Source organism: Podarcis erhardii (assembly GCF_964252035.2).
Source record: "Podarcis erhardii genome assembly, chromosome: 8".
Taxonomy (NCBI): Eukaryota; Metazoa; Chordata; class Lepidosauria; order Squamata; family Lacertidae; genus Podarcis; species Podarcis erhardii.
In genome coordinates, this window is record NC_138499.1 from 576,213 (window position 1) to 594,829 (window position 18,617).

The 18,617-nt window shown below is 45.0% G+C and overlaps 2 protein-coding genes and 1 long non-coding RNA gene across 9 annotated transcripts in view; 2 read left to right on the forward strand and 1 right to left on the reverse strand.

Annotated features, from left to right (window-relative positions):
- The window catches only part of LOC309349263 (uncharacterized protein), a 50,055-nt gene that overhangs the window by 11,368 nt on the left and 20,070 nt on the right, over positions 1–18,617 (forward strand). The gene's annotated exons all lie outside the window — the stretch shown is intronic.
- On the reverse strand, positions 280–2,806 carry LOC309349274. Its single transcript, XR_014159826.1, has 4 exons — positions 2,670–2,806; positions 2,340–2,504; positions 855–2,009; positions 280–524 (listed from the first exon to the last, which is right to left on the reverse strand). It is a non-coding gene; the product is annotated as an uncharacterized lncRNA (long non-coding RNA).
- LOC309349266 (speriolin-like) lies at positions 2,144–15,819 on the forward strand (the record flags this gene model as incomplete). Of its 4 annotated transcripts, none has more annotated exons than XR_014159823.1 (4): positions 2,144–3,475; positions 3,656–3,743; positions 5,607–5,679; positions 7,700–7,833. XR_014159823.1 is itself a non-coding variant. In XM_081875039.1 (4 exons), 4 exons carry the CDS (start codon positions 2,144–2,146, stop codon positions 15,757–15,759), a joined length of 1,884 nt encoding a protein of 627 aa, XP_081731165.1. In that variant the 3' UTR covers positions 15,760–15,819. The 4 variants fall into 4 exon arrangements, 3 of the variants coding, with proteins under 3 accessions (XP_081731165.1, XP_081731164.1, XP_081731166.1); XM_081875039.1 differs by lacking the exon at positions 5,607–5,679 and adding an exon at positions 15,430–15,819; XM_081875040.1 differs by lacking the exon at positions 5,607–5,679 and adding an exon at positions 15,430–15,819 and having other exon boundaries at positions 3,288–3,475; positions 3,648–3,743.

Here is an 18,617-nt window from a genome sequence, read left to right on the forward strand (position 1 = left end):
CAGCCACCATAAATACTTTTAAAGAGAACAAACCAAGGAGAAAACTAGAGCCAGAACCTTCCAAAAAAAAATGCAGACCATCTCTATGACCATAGAACTCAGGGCTTCCCTTGTTGTGATGCCACTAGTAGCTTCTGAGTGTTAGGGATGTGATGCCCTGTGAGGTCAGTGTGACCCCGACGCTCAGCGGAGCCTCTCTCTCTTCTTTGCAGCTAATGCCGCTTTATATCCAGCCCATCAGAGTCTTGCCACGTCCTCCTCTCAAAGTCCCAAAGGCTATTGCTATGAGTGCTCCTCTCCGGTGCATCCACACCATCCACAGACTTCCTCCTCCCAAAGTCCCAAAGGCTATTGCTATGAGTGCTCCTCTCCGGTGCATCCACACCATCCACAGTCCTCCTCAACAACTTCCTCTGACCCCAGTAACACAAATCTTGAGGGTGGCACAGTGTACACAGTGGGAGTCCCCCCACTCTGGTACTGGCCCAGCTCCATGTCCCCTGGGGTAGATTCAGTTGTCTTACCTCCAGGCCGCCCCAAAGTTGCCAGGACACAAACAGTAGACATCACCACTCTCCAGCCCGGCTCTGGGGTCTCCTATTCTCCAAATGCCAACCAAACAAGAGAAATTGAATCAACTTGGTCCAGGCCCAGCTCCATGTCCCCTGGGGATGATTTAGCCGTCTTACCTCCAGGCCGCCCCAAAGTTGCCAGGACACAAACAGTAGACATCACTACTCTCCAGCCCAGCTCTGGGGGCTCCTATTCTCCAAATGCCAACCAAACAAGAGAAATTGAATCATATTGGTCCTGGCCCAGCTCTATGTCCCCTGGGGATGATACAGTCTTCTTACCTCCAGGCCGCCCCAGAGTTGCCAGGACACAAACAGTAGACATCACCACTCTCCAGCCCGGCCCTGGGGTCTCCTATTCTCCAAATGCCAACCAAACAAGAGAAATTGAATCAACTTGGTCCGGGCCCAGCTCCATGTCCCCTGGGGATGATTTAGTCGTCTTACCTCCAGGCCGCCCCAAAGTTGCCAGGACACAAACAGTAGACATCACCACTCTCCAGCCCAGCTCTGGGGGCTCCTATTCTCCAAATGCCAACCAAACAAGAGAACTTGAATCAACTTGGTCCTGGCCCAGCTCCATGTCCCCTGGGGATGATACAGTCTTCTTACCTCCAGGCCGCCCCAGAGTTGCCAGAACACAAACAGTAGACATCACCACTCTCCAGCCCAGCTCTGGGGGCTCCTATTCTCCAAATGCCAACCAAACAAGAGAACTTGAATCATATTGGTCCTTGCCCAGCTCCATGTCCCCTGGGGTTGATTTTGTCGTCTTACCTCCAGGCCGCCCCAAAGTTGCCAGGACACAAACAGTAGACATCACCACTCTCCAGCCCAGCTCTGGGGGCTCCTATTCTCCAAATGCCAACCAAACAAGAGAACTTGAATCAACTTGGTCCTGGCCCAGCTCCATGTCCCCTGGGGATGATACAGTCTTCTTACCTCCAGGCCGCCCCAGAGTTGCCAGAACACAAACAGTAGACATCACCACTCTCCAGCCCAGCTCTGGGGGCTCCTATTCTCCAAATGCCAACCAAACAAGAGAACTTGAATCATATTGGTCCTTGCCCAGCTCCATGTCCCCTGGGGTTGATTTTGTCGTCTTACCTCCAGGCCGCCCCAAAGTTGCCAGGACACAAACAGTAGACATCACCACTCTCCAGCCCAGCTCTGGGGGCTCCTATTCTCCAAATGCCAACCAAACAAGAGAAATTGAATCATACTGGTCCTGGCCCAGCTCCATGTCCCCTGGGGATGATACAGTCTTCTTACCTCCAGGCCGCCCCAGAGTTGCCAGGACACAAACAGTAGACATCACCACTCTCCAGCCCAGCTCTGGGGGCTCCTATTCTCCAAATGCCAACCAAACAAGAGAAATTGAATCATATTGGTCCTTGCCCAGCTCCATGTCCCCTGGGGTTGATTTTGTCGTCTTACCTCCAGGCCATCCCAAAGTTGCCAGGACACAAACAGTAGATATCACCACTCTCCAGCCCAGCTCTGGGGGCTCCTATTCTCCAAATGCCAACCAAACAAGAGAAATTGAATCATATTGGTCCTGGCCCAGCTCCATGTCCCCTGGGGATGATACAGTCTTCTTACCTCCAGGCCGCCCCAGAGTTGCCAGAACACAAACAGTAGACATCACCACTCTCCGGCCCAGCTCTGGGGGCTCCTATTCTCCAAATGCCAACCAAACAAGAGAAATTGAATCATATTGGTCCGGGCCCAGCTCCATGTCCCCTGGGGATGATACATCCTTCTTACCTCCAGGCCGCCCCAAAGTTGCCAGGACACAAACAGTAGACATCACCACTCTCCAGCCCAGCTCTGGAGGCTCCTATTCTCCAAATGCCAACCAAACAAGAGAAATTGAATCATATTGGTCCTGGCCCAGCTCCATGTCCCCTGGGGATGATACAGTCTTCTTACCTCCAGGCCGCCCCAGAGTTGCCAGGACACAAACAGTAGACATCACCACTCTCCGGCCCAGCTCTGGGGGCTCCTATTCTACGAATCCAAACCAAACAAGAGAAATTGAATCATATTGGCCCTGGCCCGGCTCCATGTCCCCTGGGGATGATTTAGTCGTCTTACCTCCAGGCCGCCCCAAAGTTGCCAGGACACAAACAGTAGACATCACCACTCTCCAGCCAAGCTCTGGGGGCTCCTATTCTCCAAATGCCAACCAAACAAGAGAACTTGAATCAACTTGGTCCTGGCCCAGCTCCATGTCCCCTGGGGATGATACAGTCTTCTTACCTCCAGGCCGCCCCAGAGTTGCCAGGACACAAACAGTAGACATTACCACTCTCCAGCCCAGCCCTGGGGTCCCCAACTCTCAGAATACCACCCAGAGTGCCTCTCTCAATGTTACCCGGGATGCTTCTCAAAATGCCTCTCCAAATGCCTCACAGAATGGTCCTGTCTCAGTGCTAAATCTCTCAGGCCCTCTAAACAGTGCTGATGTTGCTCAGCGCTGGTGGGAGTCTCGGCCTTTCACCCCTCCAAGTGCAGCACTCAATGCCTATGTATGCCAAGCATGGCCTGCCATGAGCATGCCAGCACTGCAGCAGGCATTGGCGCTGGGGCAAGCAATGCAGCAGGCACAAATCCTGACTCCAAGGAATGAGAAGCTATTGGGAGGGGTAAAGGAACTAAGGCACGCCCAAGCAATGACACAGCGACAGGCAATGGAACGGGAGCAGATGCAGCCTAGGGAATGGGCGCAGGCACCCATAGTGACCCAGGCATCAAGACTGACACAGCAGCAGGCATTCGAGAGAGCACAGGCACAGCAATGGGTGAAGACCTGGGCAGAGATGGAGCAAACAGCACGACGACAGGAAATGGAGCGGGCACACTGGGCCCAGGCCCAGGCCCAGGCCCGGGCCCAGGCCCAGGTAATGACCCAACCACAAGCCCAGGCACTTGCACAGCCTATAATCCTGAGAAGCCCTGCCCCTTTCATACTGCAATCCCCGCTTGTTGGTAGGGAAGCCATGCCACCCCCTTTCCAACTACCCTCTCCCGAAGCCATGCCACCAACCCACCTTCCTGCTAATCCACTCCAAGCCCCACAGAAATATCCCGATGTGAAGCCAAAGGAGCGCAGAGCCTCCACTAAGCAAGAGACTGACATGAAGACCAGCAGCGATGCCAAAGGAAAAGGTGAGAGGGACCAGAACGGAGCTGGGGCAGGCAGGCAGGCAGGCAGGCAGGGTGGAGTGGAGCAGAGCTATGTGGTGGGGGCACAATTCACAAGGAACTGCCACTAGCCCTGGAGCCAGCAACAAGCAGCAGCCTGGGCAGCCCAGGCCAGCACCATGAGTGCTGCTATTTGCAACCCCAAAGAGCTTACGAGGACAGTGCCCTGCCCTGGAGGAGATCCAGAAGCCCAAGGGACAGGGGGAAATCCTCTGTGGTCAGAGGCAAGCCATGATCTGCCCCTAGATGGCTGAGGGATGCCCAGGAAAGTCTGGTGTAAGCTGGCTATATGTGGGCACTAGTCAGGGCCCATTTGCCAGAAGCTGAAGTTATCATGGGATCATGAATAAATCACAGCGGGCAACTGAAGGTCAACATCAGCAACTCTTTTTCTGTGAGATTTTTATTAAAGTTTTCCATAATAAAATAAAATAGTGTCTACAAAAAATACAAATAGAGTCCTCTCCTAAAAGTAATTCTTAGCCCTTACCACACACAGAGGATAGTAGCTCCTCCCAGTTCTCACTTCCCACTCTGGGAGACCAACAGTTCCCTGTTTCTCACCCAAGGCCCTCCATCAAGCATCTACCACTCCCATTCATATACAATCTCTGGACCTTAATAAAGGCCCCAGACATAGGACTCCAAGGAAAAATCAAAAAGAAGAAAAACAAAAAAGAGAGACAAAAAAAGGAAGGTAGGTAGGTAGGTAGGTAGGTAGGTAGGAAGGAAGGAAGGAAGGAAGGAAGGAAGGAAGGAAGGAACAATAAGAGAGAAAAGAGAGAGAGATTAAAAAAAAGGACAAAAGAAAAATAAACGCTAGAGAAAGATACACACAAAAAAGTTCCTTCTGATTTTCCATCTGCCGGTAACATTAAAAAAGGAAAAGGGATTACCATACTTTACCGTGTACAACACGCCCCCATGTATAAGACATTTTGGAGAAATCAAAATTAAGAAAATTGGAGGGGGGGAGAGATTGTTGAGCTTTTTTGGGAAGGATTGCCCACAGTTGTTGAGCTTTATTCGGGGGGGGGGTGGCCCACAGTTGTTGTGCACGCATCACAAAAGTCACCTATCCTCTGTCCCATCGCCAACAAAAGCAGCAAACAGGATGCCCAATTGCCGCATCAACAGCCAATCAACACCAGCTCTTGCCGCAGCCACCAATAACAATCTCCGACTCACAGCAGCAACCAATCCCATGTCCCCACAATGCACTACCCATATATAAGACAACCCCCAATTTTAACATGATTTTTGAATAAAAAAACAGTCTTATACACGGAAAAGTATGGTATTTAAGACATTTAGCCCATGCTAAAATCCATCTTCTGCACTTTCTGTTAAGCAATATTTCTTTTAAGTTAAGGTGTCTCAGAATCATTCATTTTGTTTTCCCACTAAAAGTCCAAGAGGAGTTCCCTAATTGTTATTATTGGCTAATGTCAACCATATTTTTTCTTTTCTATTAACTTTACTTCCATTAATTTCCACCACAGTTACTCCATATTGAGTGACAGCAAATTCTTCTTTCTATCCATGTCCATTTTAAAATCTCTCCATTGTTATCACATATTGGAATAATATTCCTTTTTCTTCTTATTATATATCCTTTAGTTCATGTCCATTTCCATATGCTCAAATTCCACTTCCTGTTGCATTTCCATTTCCTGTTGTATTTACAGTACTATCCTGATTTCCTCTCCTCTAGAAACTTCCATTTTCATTTTCCCCAGTCTTTTCCCAGAGAGAATACCATAAATTTGGCCACATCATTCTCTGAATTTGCTCCAAATCATATACAAAATACTTTCTCTCTGCTAGAACTGAAGAATGGCCAGGACTGAAGTTTTCCCTAAAGCTTTCCCTACCTCAACTCCATCAATGCCAAATCCAGGTAATTCCCCATTTGTGATTGTATCTCCTCCTCCTCCAAATCCTTGTATGGAATGCATTTCATTTCAGCATCTGCTTTCTTCATCCAGTCCTGCCAGCTTTTCATTGATTTGGTCTGAAGCTTCTAGGTATTCTTCATTTCCATTTTCCATTTCAGATGTCTTTAATTCATTTTCTCTCCACCTTTCTTTTCCACTGATTGATTCCAATCCTTTTTAATTGTTCAGCCATCAACTGCTGAACAATGCCAACAGTCACTGGGAGATCTAAAGGTACCTTTGCCATACTGGATGCCTTTGATGATTTGAATATTATTAGCAACTCTATGTTAATATTTCCACCTTAAAACCACAGCCACAACATGTCTTATAGGAAATTCTTTTCCACAACTGGAAATGGCCGCTTTACTTTCAGCAGCAAGAAACAGAAAAAAGGGTTAGATTTTTTTACACAAGGGTTTCCCTTGTCTGTTTAATCTTTACTGTCAACCATAAATCAGGCTTTTAGCTTTGCCTTGAGACACTTTAACGACCAGTTTTCCTATCTGTTCTTCATAACAACAGAAAGAGGTACTTAAAAATTTTCAGATTGTAAATTTTCAACAGCAGCATAGAGGGATCTCTCCAAGTTAGTTTTCCTTGTCCCAGAAGTGTTTAATAAAGAGAGTGTGCTGGTTTTTCTACCTATAAAACATGCTTAAGTGACATTTGGGCACAATGTTGACTCCTCACCTTGCCAACTCATTGTAACTCCCGTCCAAGCCGCCAGGCACAGACAGCATAAAATGACCTCAGCAAAGCATTTCAGGTCTCCCAGATCACCCTTATTCTCCTGAGTGATTATTGTATTGGCCCGAATATAAGCCGCACCCGTAAATATATTCAATGGCTACAATTCCGCAGGCACTCACATCCAAAAATGGAAAATGTATAAGAAAATCCTACGGGTACTAGAGATTACCCGTAAGCTTGCAAATCGCCAATAAAGCATTTCTTTGTTCCATTTTACTATATGTCTGTTTCAGCAGCAAGATCATAAAAGCCTATTTTTGTAAGGTCACGTATTTAAGCCACACTTTTTCAAGGTCGGAATTTGTGGGGAAAGTGTGGCTTATTTTGGGGGCAATACGGTAGGTCAGTCTGACTACTATCAATCACCACATAATTACCTTCTGTCAGCAGAGAGCTAACAGAGAGGCAGCTAAACTGCCATTCCTCTCCCCGGAAGTTATCAGCAGCTGGCCAGTCTTCAAATAATGGCCTGGCCACAGACAGGCTTATACAGACCTATAAGTGCCTACTAGCAACTGTAAATATTGCACCCTATGCCTGAAAGCTGCCTTAATACACCTCCCTTTGCCACAAAATGTGTGACACTGGGGGCCAGCTGACACATCAGGAGAAACACACTTTTTAAAAAAAATGCTTCAATTAGCCAGTTTTAGTTTGAAGAAGGAACCACCCATGCAATTCCAATCCAGAATGGACTCACACCGTGGTTGCCTGATTTCTTCCCCTCTCCTGTGTCCTGTTAGCTCCCAAAGGTGGCTGCAGACAGCCCCATGATGCTGCCTAAAATGAACAGCTGTCCTTCTGAGCACCGTTAGCTTACAGACTTCTCTCTCACCTTTTGTATCGAATGCGCTGCACTTGGGCAAAAAAATAATAATAGCAGAATGATAAAAGCTGCTCACCTTTGTATTTTATTTATTTATTTAGAAGGATGCAGACAATTCTAAGCATAGTGCAGGACAAGGCCCTTAACTTATATTCACAGGCGGGCGGGGGGGGGGGTGCAGAGTTTACAAAGAGACAAGACAGGCTGGCTTTAGTACATGGAGCAGTGCAAACAGGGGGGAAGGGGGGGACTCCACTCTGGTCAGCAAAATGTGGCCTGGGCTGCTAGCTGTGAGGCAATAGGCCGGCAGGGGAGGATGGACAGCTTGACCAAGGGGAGTGGGCACTTTGTGGATGGTGGAGGGCCAGGGAGACCCTCCTCTCTGACAAGAAATGTCTTTGCAGAAAGCAGCAAGCAAGAGCGCATCGTGGGCGAAATTGCATTCCAACTGGACCGCAGGATTCTCTCCAGCATCTTTCCTGACCGCGCGCGCCTCTACGGTTTCACCGTCCGCAACATCCCTGAGAAAGTTGCTCAGGTGAGGGGAAACTCCACTTACTGCCTCTGGCCCTAACCCTGGCATGGCAGCTGAGAGAGAGAGAGAGAGAGAGAGAGAGAGAGAGAGAGTGTGCAAGTAGAGCCTTTCCACATGAATTTGTGGAACCCAAACTGGGGGTTTCCCCCAAGGAACTGTCAAAAGGGACCAGTCATTTCAGGCCAACTAGGAATGGATGTCAGTGGGTCAGTTCAAGCATTGGTACCTTGGTTCCCAAACTTAATCCGTTCCAGAAGTCTGTTCCAAAACCAAAGCATTCTAAAACCAAGGTGTGCTTTCCCATAGAAAGTAATGCAAAATGGATTAATCCATTCCAGACTTTTAAAAACAAGCCCTAAAACAGCAATCTAACATGAAATTTACTATATGGTGAGACTATTGATTCATAAAATGAAGCAATAATCAATGTACTGTACTATAAAATAAATAAGACAGTATTGTAGATGATAAAAATAAAAATTACTTTTTTTTCTTACGTGTACTAATGACAGTCAATATTTGGATGGGAGGCTTTTATCCATTTCTGCAGTCACACAACCAATCAATCAGTCGGTTCCACACAGTCACAAAAACGAAGTTACAAACCAGTCACAAGGCAGTCCCATAAAATGAAGAACAAGTCACAGTCAAAAAATGAAAAAGCCACACAAACAAAAACGCAAAAAACAAAAGCTCCAAATATCACCTCTGTGTTGTGTGGGAGCTCAAGTCTCAACACGAAGCCTCTGATTAGCAGTGGGGGACTCAATTTACAAACGGAACACACTCAACAGGAAGTGGAACATGTTTCGCTTCCAAGGCAAAGTTGACAAACTGGAACACCTATTTCCAGATTTACAGCGTTCTATTTCCAAGTTGTTCATAAACTAAGCTTGTCCCACATAGAGATTTCTCAGGAGGCAGATGAGGTGATCAGGCACTCCCATTTCTTTAAGAACTTGCCATAGTTTGCTGTGGTCGACACAGTCAAAGGCTTTTGCATAGTCAATGAAGCAGAAGTAGATGTTTTTCTGGAACTCTCTAGCTTTCTTCATAATCCAGCGCATGTTTGCAATTTGGTCTCTGGTTCCTCTGCACCTTTGAAATCCAGCTTGCACTTCCGGGAGTTCTCGGTCCACATACTGCTTAAGCCTGCCTTGTAGAATTTTAAGCATAACCTTGCTAGCGTGCGAAATGAGCGCAATTGTGTGGTAGTTGGAGCATTCTTTGGCACTGCCCTTCTTTGGGATTGGGATGTAGACTGATCTTCTCCAATCCTCTGGCCACTGCTGAGTTTTCCAAACTTGCTGGCATATTGAGTGTAGCACCTTGACAGCATCATCTTTTAAAATTTTAAATAGTACAGCTGGAATATCATCACTTCCACTGGCCTTGTTATTAGCAGTGCTTTCTAAGGCCCATTTGACTTCACTCTCCAGGATGTCTGGCTCAAGGTCAGCAACCACACTGCCTGGGGTGCACAAGACATCCATATTTTTCTGGTATCATTTCTCTGTGTATTCTTGCCACCTCTTCTGCTTCTGTTACATCCTTACTACTTTTGTCCTTTATTATGGTAATCTTTGCATGAAATGTTCCTTTCATATCTCCAATTTTCTTGAACAGCTCTCTGGTTTTCCCATTCTATTGTTTTCCTCTATTTCTTTGCATTGCTCGTTTAAGAAGGCCTTCTTGTCTCTCCTTGCTATTCTTTGGAAATCTGCATTCAATTTCCTGTGTCTTTCTCTATCTCCCTCGCATTTTGCTTGCCTTCTCTCCCCTGCTATTTGTAAGGCCTCGTTGGACAGCCACTTTGCTTTCTTGCATTTCCTTTTCATTGGGATGGTTTTTGTTGCTGCCTCCTGTATAATGTTACGAGCCTCCATCCATAGTTCTTCAGGCACTCTGTCCACCAAATCTAAATCCTTAAACCTGTTCCTCACTTCCACTGTGTGTTCATAAGGGATTTGATTTAGATTGTATCTTATTGGCCCAGTGGTTTTTCCTACTTGCTTCAGTTTAAGCTTGAATTTTGCTATAAGAAGCTGATGATCTGAGCCACAGTCAGCTCCAGGTCTTGTTTTTGCTGACTGTATAGAGCTTCTCCATCTTTGGCTGCAGAGAATATAATCAATCTGATGTCGATGCTGCCCATCTGGAGAATTGTCTCTTGTGTTGTTGGAAAAGAGTGTTTGTGATAACCAGCTTGTTCTCTTGGCAGAACTATTAGCCTTTGCCCTGCTTCGTTTTGAACTCCCAAGGCCAAACTTGCCAGTCGTTCCTTTTATCTCTTGTCTCCCTACTTTAGCATTCCAATCCCCTGTAATGAGAAGAACATCCTTCTTTGTGTCATTTCTAGAGGGTGTTGTAAGTCTTCATAGAATTGGTCAAATTCAGTTTCTTCGGCACCCGTAGTTTGTGCATAAACTTGGATTACTGTGATGTTTTTGTCCAAAACTCCATGGACAAAAACAACAGGCATATAAAAGTTTAAAAAAATAAAGTGTTAAAGTCATGTGGAGTTTGGTCCCAAGTCTGCAATGTTGATTCCTTCCTTCCTTTGGCAATCACTCGTATGCTGAGTAAGATTGTCTTCCATAAACATGGTTTTAACAATGAGTCCGTAAGTGACTGTGGAGGCCAATTCCAGAGCCACACGTCCTTCCACAGTGGCGTAGCTGGGGAGGTAGCTGCCCCCCATCAATAAAAATCAATACAAATCTGAGGTTCTGCTTCCTCCAAAGCCCTACAAAAATCTTGGTTATGCCCATGCCCTCTATATATCAGGGGTGGGGTGGGTGGCTTGGATCCTTTCCACTTTCTCTCCCCCCCCCCCTTCACTGCCCAGCTTTTTCTCCATTGCCTCCAGGTCCACATTACTTATCCCTCCCTTCCCACTAAAAATGTTAACCCAAGACCCAAGTATCTGAAGAAGTGTGCATGCACACGAAAGCTCATACCTAGAACTAACTTAGTTGGTCTTTAAGGTGCTACTGGAAGGAATTTTTTGTTTTGACTATGGCAGACCAACACGGCTACCTATCTGTAACCCAAGACTTGGTTCTTTAATATCCTTTGGACTGCAGCCACCTTGTCTTCCCTGCTCTTGCCTCTCACCATGGATCCTGACTTTTCTTACTTCTTGCTCTGACCACGTCCTCCCCACTTACCTCTCTGGCTTCCTTTTCTGTTTCCCCATAAGGTTCAACTTCTTTCCTTTCAAACCTCCTCACAGTCAAGCCTCTTGGCAGCTCCATCCTCTTTACCATCTCCAGCTTTTCTGTCTATGGGACTCCAGCCTGCTTGTCATTAAATACGCCTCCTGCTTCTCAAATACAAACGTTCTCTCTTCCTCTGGGCTTCTGATCTTTCTTATTCTAAAAGGCATCTACCCTGCTTCTTGCCTGCTATTTCCCCCCTCAGATGAGAAAGAGCCACTTTGGGAGGGCCATGGTTGCCCACGCAACTCCACCCGTGGCAGCGTATCCAGGCAAGCCTTGCAAAGACCCTGTTCCTTTTGGCCTGACACCCTGCAGAGCCTCTGCAGGCCACAGGGAGCAAGAGGGACCCACGACACAGCTTGGCATAAAGCACGTTCCTGTGTGCTATGAACATTTTCGTTTATTAAGCCCTTCATATATAGTGGTACCTTGGCTCTCAAACTTATTCCGTCCCAGAAGTCCGTTCCAAAACCAAGGCATTCCGAAGCCAAGGAGCGCTTTCCCATGGAAAAACAAAAAATTCCTTCCAGTAGCACCTTAAAGACCAACTAAGTTAGTTCTAGGTATGAGCTTTCGTGTGCATGCACACTTCTTCAGATACACTGAAACAGAAGTCACCAGACCCTTCTATATAGTGAGAAGGTGGGGAGGGGTATTACTCAGAAGGGTGGTGGGAATGGGTGATTGGCAGATAGCTGTGATGAGCCTGTTGACAACTCTTAACGACTGCAATAGGTCTTACAGGAAAAAGCAAGGGGTGAGAAGGTGAGAAATGGCTTTGTCATGTATAATGAGATAAGAATCCAATGTCTTTGTTCAGACCAGGTCTCTCCATGGTTTTAAGTTTGGTAATAAGTTGCAATTCAGCAGCTTCTCTTTCCAGTCTATTTCTGAAATGCCTTTGTAATAGAACAGCTACTTTGAGATCTTGTATAGAATGTCATGGGAGATTGAAGTGTTCTCCTACTGGTTTCTCTGTCTTGTGGTTCCTGATGTCAGATTTATGTCCGTTTATCCTTTGGCGTGAGGTTTGGCCTGTTTGTCCAATATAGAGAGCTGAAGGACACTGTTGGCATTTGATGGCATACACAATGTTAGACGATGAGCAATTAAATAGTCCCGAGATGGTATGTGTGATGCTGTTGGGGCCAGTAATGGTGTTGTCCGGGTGTATGTGGCAGCAAAGTTGGCATCTGGGTTTATTGCAGGCTCTGGTGCCAGTGTCCGTGTTAAGTCTGGTTGTAGTATTATTGTGGGTTAGGAGTTGTTTAAGATTGGGTGGCTGTCTGTAGGCAATGAAAGGTCTTCCTCCCAGAGCTTGAGAAAGAGAACTGTCATTGTCCAGGAGAGGTTGTAGATCTCTGATGATGCGTTGTACTGTTTTAACTTGGGAGCTGTATGTGATGACTAGAGGTGTTCTGTTATTTTCTTTTTTGGGTCTGTCTTGCAGCAAGTTCTCTCTGGGTATCAGTCTGGCTCTGTTGATCTGTTGTCTAACTTCATCTGCTGGGTATTTTAGTTCTAAAAAGGTTTGCTGTAGATCTCTTAGGTGAGAGTCTCTGTCTGTAGAATTGGAACAGATGCGGCTGTAACGTAGTGCCTGGCTATATACAATGGACTGTTTGGTATGTTTGGGATGGTAGCTAGAGGCATGTAGATATGTTTGTCGGTCAGTTGGTTTACGGTATAAGGTGGTGTCTATGCGCCCATCCTGTATTTTTATAGTAGTGTCCAAAAAATGTATTTCTTGCATAGATTGATTCATTGTTAGGTTGATTGTGGGGTGAAAATCATTGAATTTCTGGTGGAAGGTGTCCAGGGTCTGTTGACCATGTGTCCAGATGATAAAAATATCGTCAATGTATCGCAGGTACAAGAGAGGTTTGAGTGGGTAGGAGTTTAGGAAACGTTCTAAATCTGCCATGAAGATGTTGGCATACTGATTTGTTCTAAATCAGAACAAATAAATTTGTTCTAAACAGATTTGTTCTAAATCTGCCATGAAGATGTTGGCACCCGCATGGCCCCACAGTATGCCAACATCTTCATTTTCACCCCACAATCAACCTAACAATGAATCAATCTATGCCAGAAATACATTTTTTGGACACTACTATGGTAGGAAATGCCCCAACTCTGCCGGAGTTCGGTTGTGCTGTAACTGTTCAGCTCTTTGGGGTTCATAGTGTCTGTCTGTGGTAGAGCTATATCAATGGAAAGTGACCATCTGTGAGAAGATCAGCTCACTATGCCCAGTCAGGGCCCAGAAACATCACACATTGCTTACACAACAGAAACACATATACACACTCACCCACCTCTGCTTGACTTGGTGCTGCTCAGGGAGGTGGCTTGCCTGTCGGTGCCTCGGCGCTCCTTTGGCCTCACGGCCATTGGCTGGCTCTGGTTGAAGGCCTGAGATGCTACTGCTGGGCTTGGAGAAGAGGCTGCTTGGCTTTGGTTCTGGTCAGTGAGTTGGCTTTGGTCCATATCTGGGGGTGGAATCTCATACAGCCTTCGATACAGGTCTGGGAAGAACATTAGCATGTGGAAACCAGACAGACCTCAGCGTAACACTCAAAATGGAAATGTGGCACTCAAATCGTCAGTGTAACACTCAAATCGTCAACGTAATACTCAAAACAGAAGTGTGGCACTCAAATTGCAAGCATAACATTCAAAAAAGAGCATAACAAAAAATTCCTCCCAGTAGCACCTTAAAGACCAACTAAGTTAGTTCTAGGTATGAGCTTTCGTGTGCATGCACACTTCTTCAGATGAAGTGTGCATGCACACGAAAGCTCATACCTAGAACTAACTTAGTTGGTCTTTAAGGTGCTACTGGAAGGAATTTTTTGTTTTGACTATGGCAGACCAACATGGCTACCTATCTGTAACTAAAACAGAGCATATTCAGCTTCCAAAAATAGTTCACAAACCAGAACACTTACTTCTGGGTTTGCAGTGTTTGGGTTCCAAATTGAGCACCAAGGCGTTTGAGAACCAAGGTACCAATAGTCTCTAAGCAGTTTACAAAGATGCAACACAAAGTAAAAATCAGCTATGATAAAATCAAACTATAGTTAAAATGCCTGCTGAAATGACAAGGCCTTCTGTAGGCACTGGAAGTTCAGTGGGGAAAGGCTCGTCTGACCTCAGCTGTAATGGAGTGCCAAAAACTTCTCCTCCCTCTCTGACCCTTGACATTAACTAATTGGTGAGCCAGCAAGCAACGCCTTGCTATTATCCTGGGATGACTGGCCAGTGTCTCGTACATGCCAAGTCCTATTTCAGAAGGAAATCATAGTTGCAAAAGGCCCATTGTGGATTTAGCAGCTAGCTGTTTTAACACATAAAAAGTATATTTTAAATTTTGTATAGAATATAATGCCTGGAGTTTGAGGGGTTGTAGCCAACTACATTTTACTCAAAGCAGACTAATTAATCTGTTAATTATGTCCATTAATTTCAGTGGGCTTACTCTGTGTAGGACAAATATGGGCGACAACCCTGAGACTATTAATACCCCAACAATGCATGGGAAGAGATCCCACAACGGAGCCTCTGGCATTTCCCGTCAAACAATCTCAGGCAGCAGCTGTCGGTGGGTGGGTGGGTGGGTGGGGCTTGGAGAGCCACTGCCAGTCAGAGTAGACAGCATCAGGGCTGAACAGACCCAAAGGGTCTGCATCAGGACAAAGTAGTTTCTTCTGGACTTCATATGGTAACAGGGGGTTTCTGCGGCTTCTGTCCGTTGGGATGGGTTTCTGTTACTTTCACTGGGAGCACAAATAATTATCTATACAGTGGTACCTCTGGTTAATTACTTAATTCATTCCGGAGGTCTGTTCTTAACCTGAAACTGTTCATAACCTGACGTAACACTTTTGCTAATGGGGCCTCCTGCTGCTGCCACTGCACAATTTCTGTTCTCATCCTGGGGCAAAGTTCTACTTCCGGGTTAGCAGAGTCTGTAACCCAAAGTGTTTTTTTTTTTTAAATATTTATTAAGGTTTCCAATTTAATACAAACATAAAAACCACAAAAAAGAAACAAATAATACACAAAAAAGAAAATACAAGAATACGAAAAATACACAATTAAAACAAAACAAAACAAATATAATTCCCATCACTTATTTCCATTACCTTATGTCTCAGACCTCCTCTCACCTCCCCCTTTTGTATTCCAGTTCAGATCTTATTTCAGCAAATTCTTATTGTAACTTAACCCAAAGTGTTTGCAACCCGAGGTACCACTGTATCACCATCAATAGTATTTACATTCTCAGTTACTTTATATATATAAAAAAAGTCTCAAACAACTTGAAAAGTGAACACAATGTGCCTTAATGCTGCTCTTCTCTCTCTCTCCGCAGAGTGGAGCTGACCCCTTCCTGCAGCTGACAACAGAGCAGGCTTCAACCATCATGGAGCGCTACAATCACATCATGGACCGCCTGAAGCAGCTGGGCTATGACCCAAGCGTCCACCCTACCCTGACGGAGCACATTGTCAACACTTTTGGCATCCTCCGGGATCGGCCAGACATGACAGGCACAGAGGCAGCCGCCTACAATGACATAAAGTATCTGCAGGAGGTGGTCAAGAATGCCACCCCTCCAGACATGTTCAACAACTGCATGCTGCTCCTCAACTGCCTCCATCAACTGTCTCAGGATGACGGGAAGCCCTTGTTCATATGGTGAACCTCCCCCCCCCCCAGTGCACACTGTATCACTGCAAACACAATAAACCATCTGAAAATGTCTAGTGAGTCTTCTTGTGTAACCCGCAGACAATTTGTGCCACCTTGTCCAGTTTCATGACTTGGGAGAGGGCCAGTCTGGTGTCCGGCCCCCTCTTGGCCCTCAGCTGGCCTTCTTCAGAAGTGCATTAATTGCCAGCAAGCCAGAACATAAAGAGCAAGGGGTGGTCGTGATTAGAAATATACTGAAATTCATTGTTACAGGAGGATATTCAAAGGGTAAAAGGTTGGCATGAAGGCAGGGTTTACTTTATGGGAAATGGTCTGCTTGAGTGATGACGGATCTGGTAAGCCATGTTTCATAAGCAATAACTATTTCCATAAGCCATAATTACGACAAGACTTGCTACTGAAAAATAATCAATGTTAAGATGCTCTGTAGTGATGTATTAACTCCATTCTGTACTCTGTATTCTAATACTGGTATTAATAGCTGGTTAGTAAAAAAAACAACTTTTCATCAAACTGGTCTTAGAAATGCTGGTGTTAAATAAATAATTTCTCTGTGCCTCCTGCTTCAACATTTGTCTGAAGGTGGCAGCTGGGCTTGGAAACTAAATGCCAAAAAGCAAAACAAAGTCTATTGCGATTTCAAAGGACAGGAGTGTAAATCAGTGAATTCACCTGTCAAAGGAGGCGACTTCTTTGCCAAACCTGCCCTCTACCAAAGTGCAGCAGCAGCAGCAGCAGCTCCTTCTCCTCCCTGGCTATTCTCTCTCTTCCTGCTGATCTCTGGCGAGTGCTTTTGGCAAATCTTCTCACTGCACAAAGTGTGTTGTTTTTAATCTTCTCCAAGGTTAGGCCAGGAGGGTGCAGTGGCTCACACCGGCCACCACAGCAGCAAAAGGAGCCTCTCGGTGCTATGTTCATTTCTGAATTTTCTGATTGTTTGCAAAGGGGGGGTGGGGTGGGAGATAGTCTTTCACTCAGACACTGACATCTCTAGTGGTCAAAGTGTCCTGTCAGAGGCCTGCAGGCAGCAACAGATTGCTGAGCTCCTAAGACCTTGGTTGCTGCACCAGGGGCAAAGAGCCCCAGTAAGAGGCTCCCCATTTACATGCTTTCTCCCGACACCATTTTCCCAATTGAAGAGCATTCAGTCTGCAGGTGGAGCCCCTCAGCAAAGAAAAGCCTGGCTGCTAGTTCAAGGATATAGCAACAAGCTAATCAATAAAGTTACACCAGACTGCATTAAAATAGTCGTGTTTCTTTTGGCCTCTTGATACTTTGTTTTTGTGTCAGTTTCTCCAATAATGCTGTTTGCCAAATTGCATTGTATCATTGGTCCATAATCAATAATTGTAATGATTTCCATGTCCAGGCAAGTTGTTTTTGCAGCAGTTAATGGAAGTGTTATGAGTTCTTTGTTTCTAATTCGCAACATATCATGACTGTACAAGTTAAGTATAGGCAGTCCTGGGGTCCTGTCTGTCTTGTAATTAAATATATTTCTGTAAATACCTTTTCCCATAACATTTCTATTTTGGGACACTCCTACCACAAGTGCTAATATGCCGCTGTAGCAGGACATCCTCTCCAACATATGGGGAAACTGTTTGGTTTTATATAGGCTAGGAGTTGATCCAGTCTGTTCCATGTCTTTTCTTCAGTATTTAAGTCTCAATTCAGTTCCTGCCACCCTCTCAAATTTTGCAGAGGAAAAAATTGAACCTCGATTATAGATTTATACAAAGATATTAATCCTTTTGTTATTATATTATTTTTTACTCCACTATAATTTTTGCATGTTATTGTCTCATGACTTTGTTTTTAAACTGGGAATTTGTTAAAAACTGGTAGTCTAAAAATCGTGATATTTGAACATTTGCCTTTGCAATTTGCATCACATTAATGGTAAGCAGTCATCTATCTTTGTAAAAATATTTCAAATAATACAATTGCTTTTCTTTCAACACCTCTATATTATAGAGTCTATATTTATTTTTGAAAACTGGGTAGAAGTGTAATGGAATAATGGGTGAGAAGCCTGCAACCAGGACTTTGCCCATTTTGTCCAAATCTTGAAAGTTGTAAGTGTGAATGGATTTGTAAGCCAGGTTAAGGTATTACTTTCATAAAGACACCATCTATTTCCAAGTTCTCTAATGTGCTCTACTGAGCTCCTTTACTGCCAGATAGGTCTATCATGTTGATGAGTGGATGTGTGTAGTAATCTTTATAAGGGCATCTTGGGAAATGGCTGAAGGGAGAAGGAACAGCCTGTATGAGCCAAAGAGGATGGTCTTGTGATAGAAACAGGGTGTGGGATAAAGTAGTGTGAGGTAGCCTCAGAACACCAAACTTGAAATTGTTATTGCCTTGCCAGGCAAATTGTCTAAACTGGATCATGAGATGGTTAATTGTAATGATTTCCATGTCCAGGCAAGTTGTTTTTGCAGCAGTTAATGGAAGTGTTATGAGTTCTTTGTTTCTAATTCGCAACATATCATGACTGTACAAGTTAAGTATAGGCAGTCCTGGGGTCCTGTCTGTCTTGTAATTAAATATATTTCTGTAAATACCTTTTCCCATAACATTTCTATTTTGGGACACTCCTACCACAAGTGCTAATATGCCGCTGTAGCAGGACATCCTCTCCAACATATGGGGAAACTGTTTGGTTTTATATAGGCTAGGAGTTGATCCAGTCTGTTCCATGTCTTTTCTTCAGTATTTAAGTCTCAATTCAGTTCCTGCCACCCTCTCAAATTTTGCAGAGGAAAAAATTGAACCTCGATTATAGATTTATACAAAGATATTAATCCTTTTGTTATTATATTATATTTTACTCCACTATAA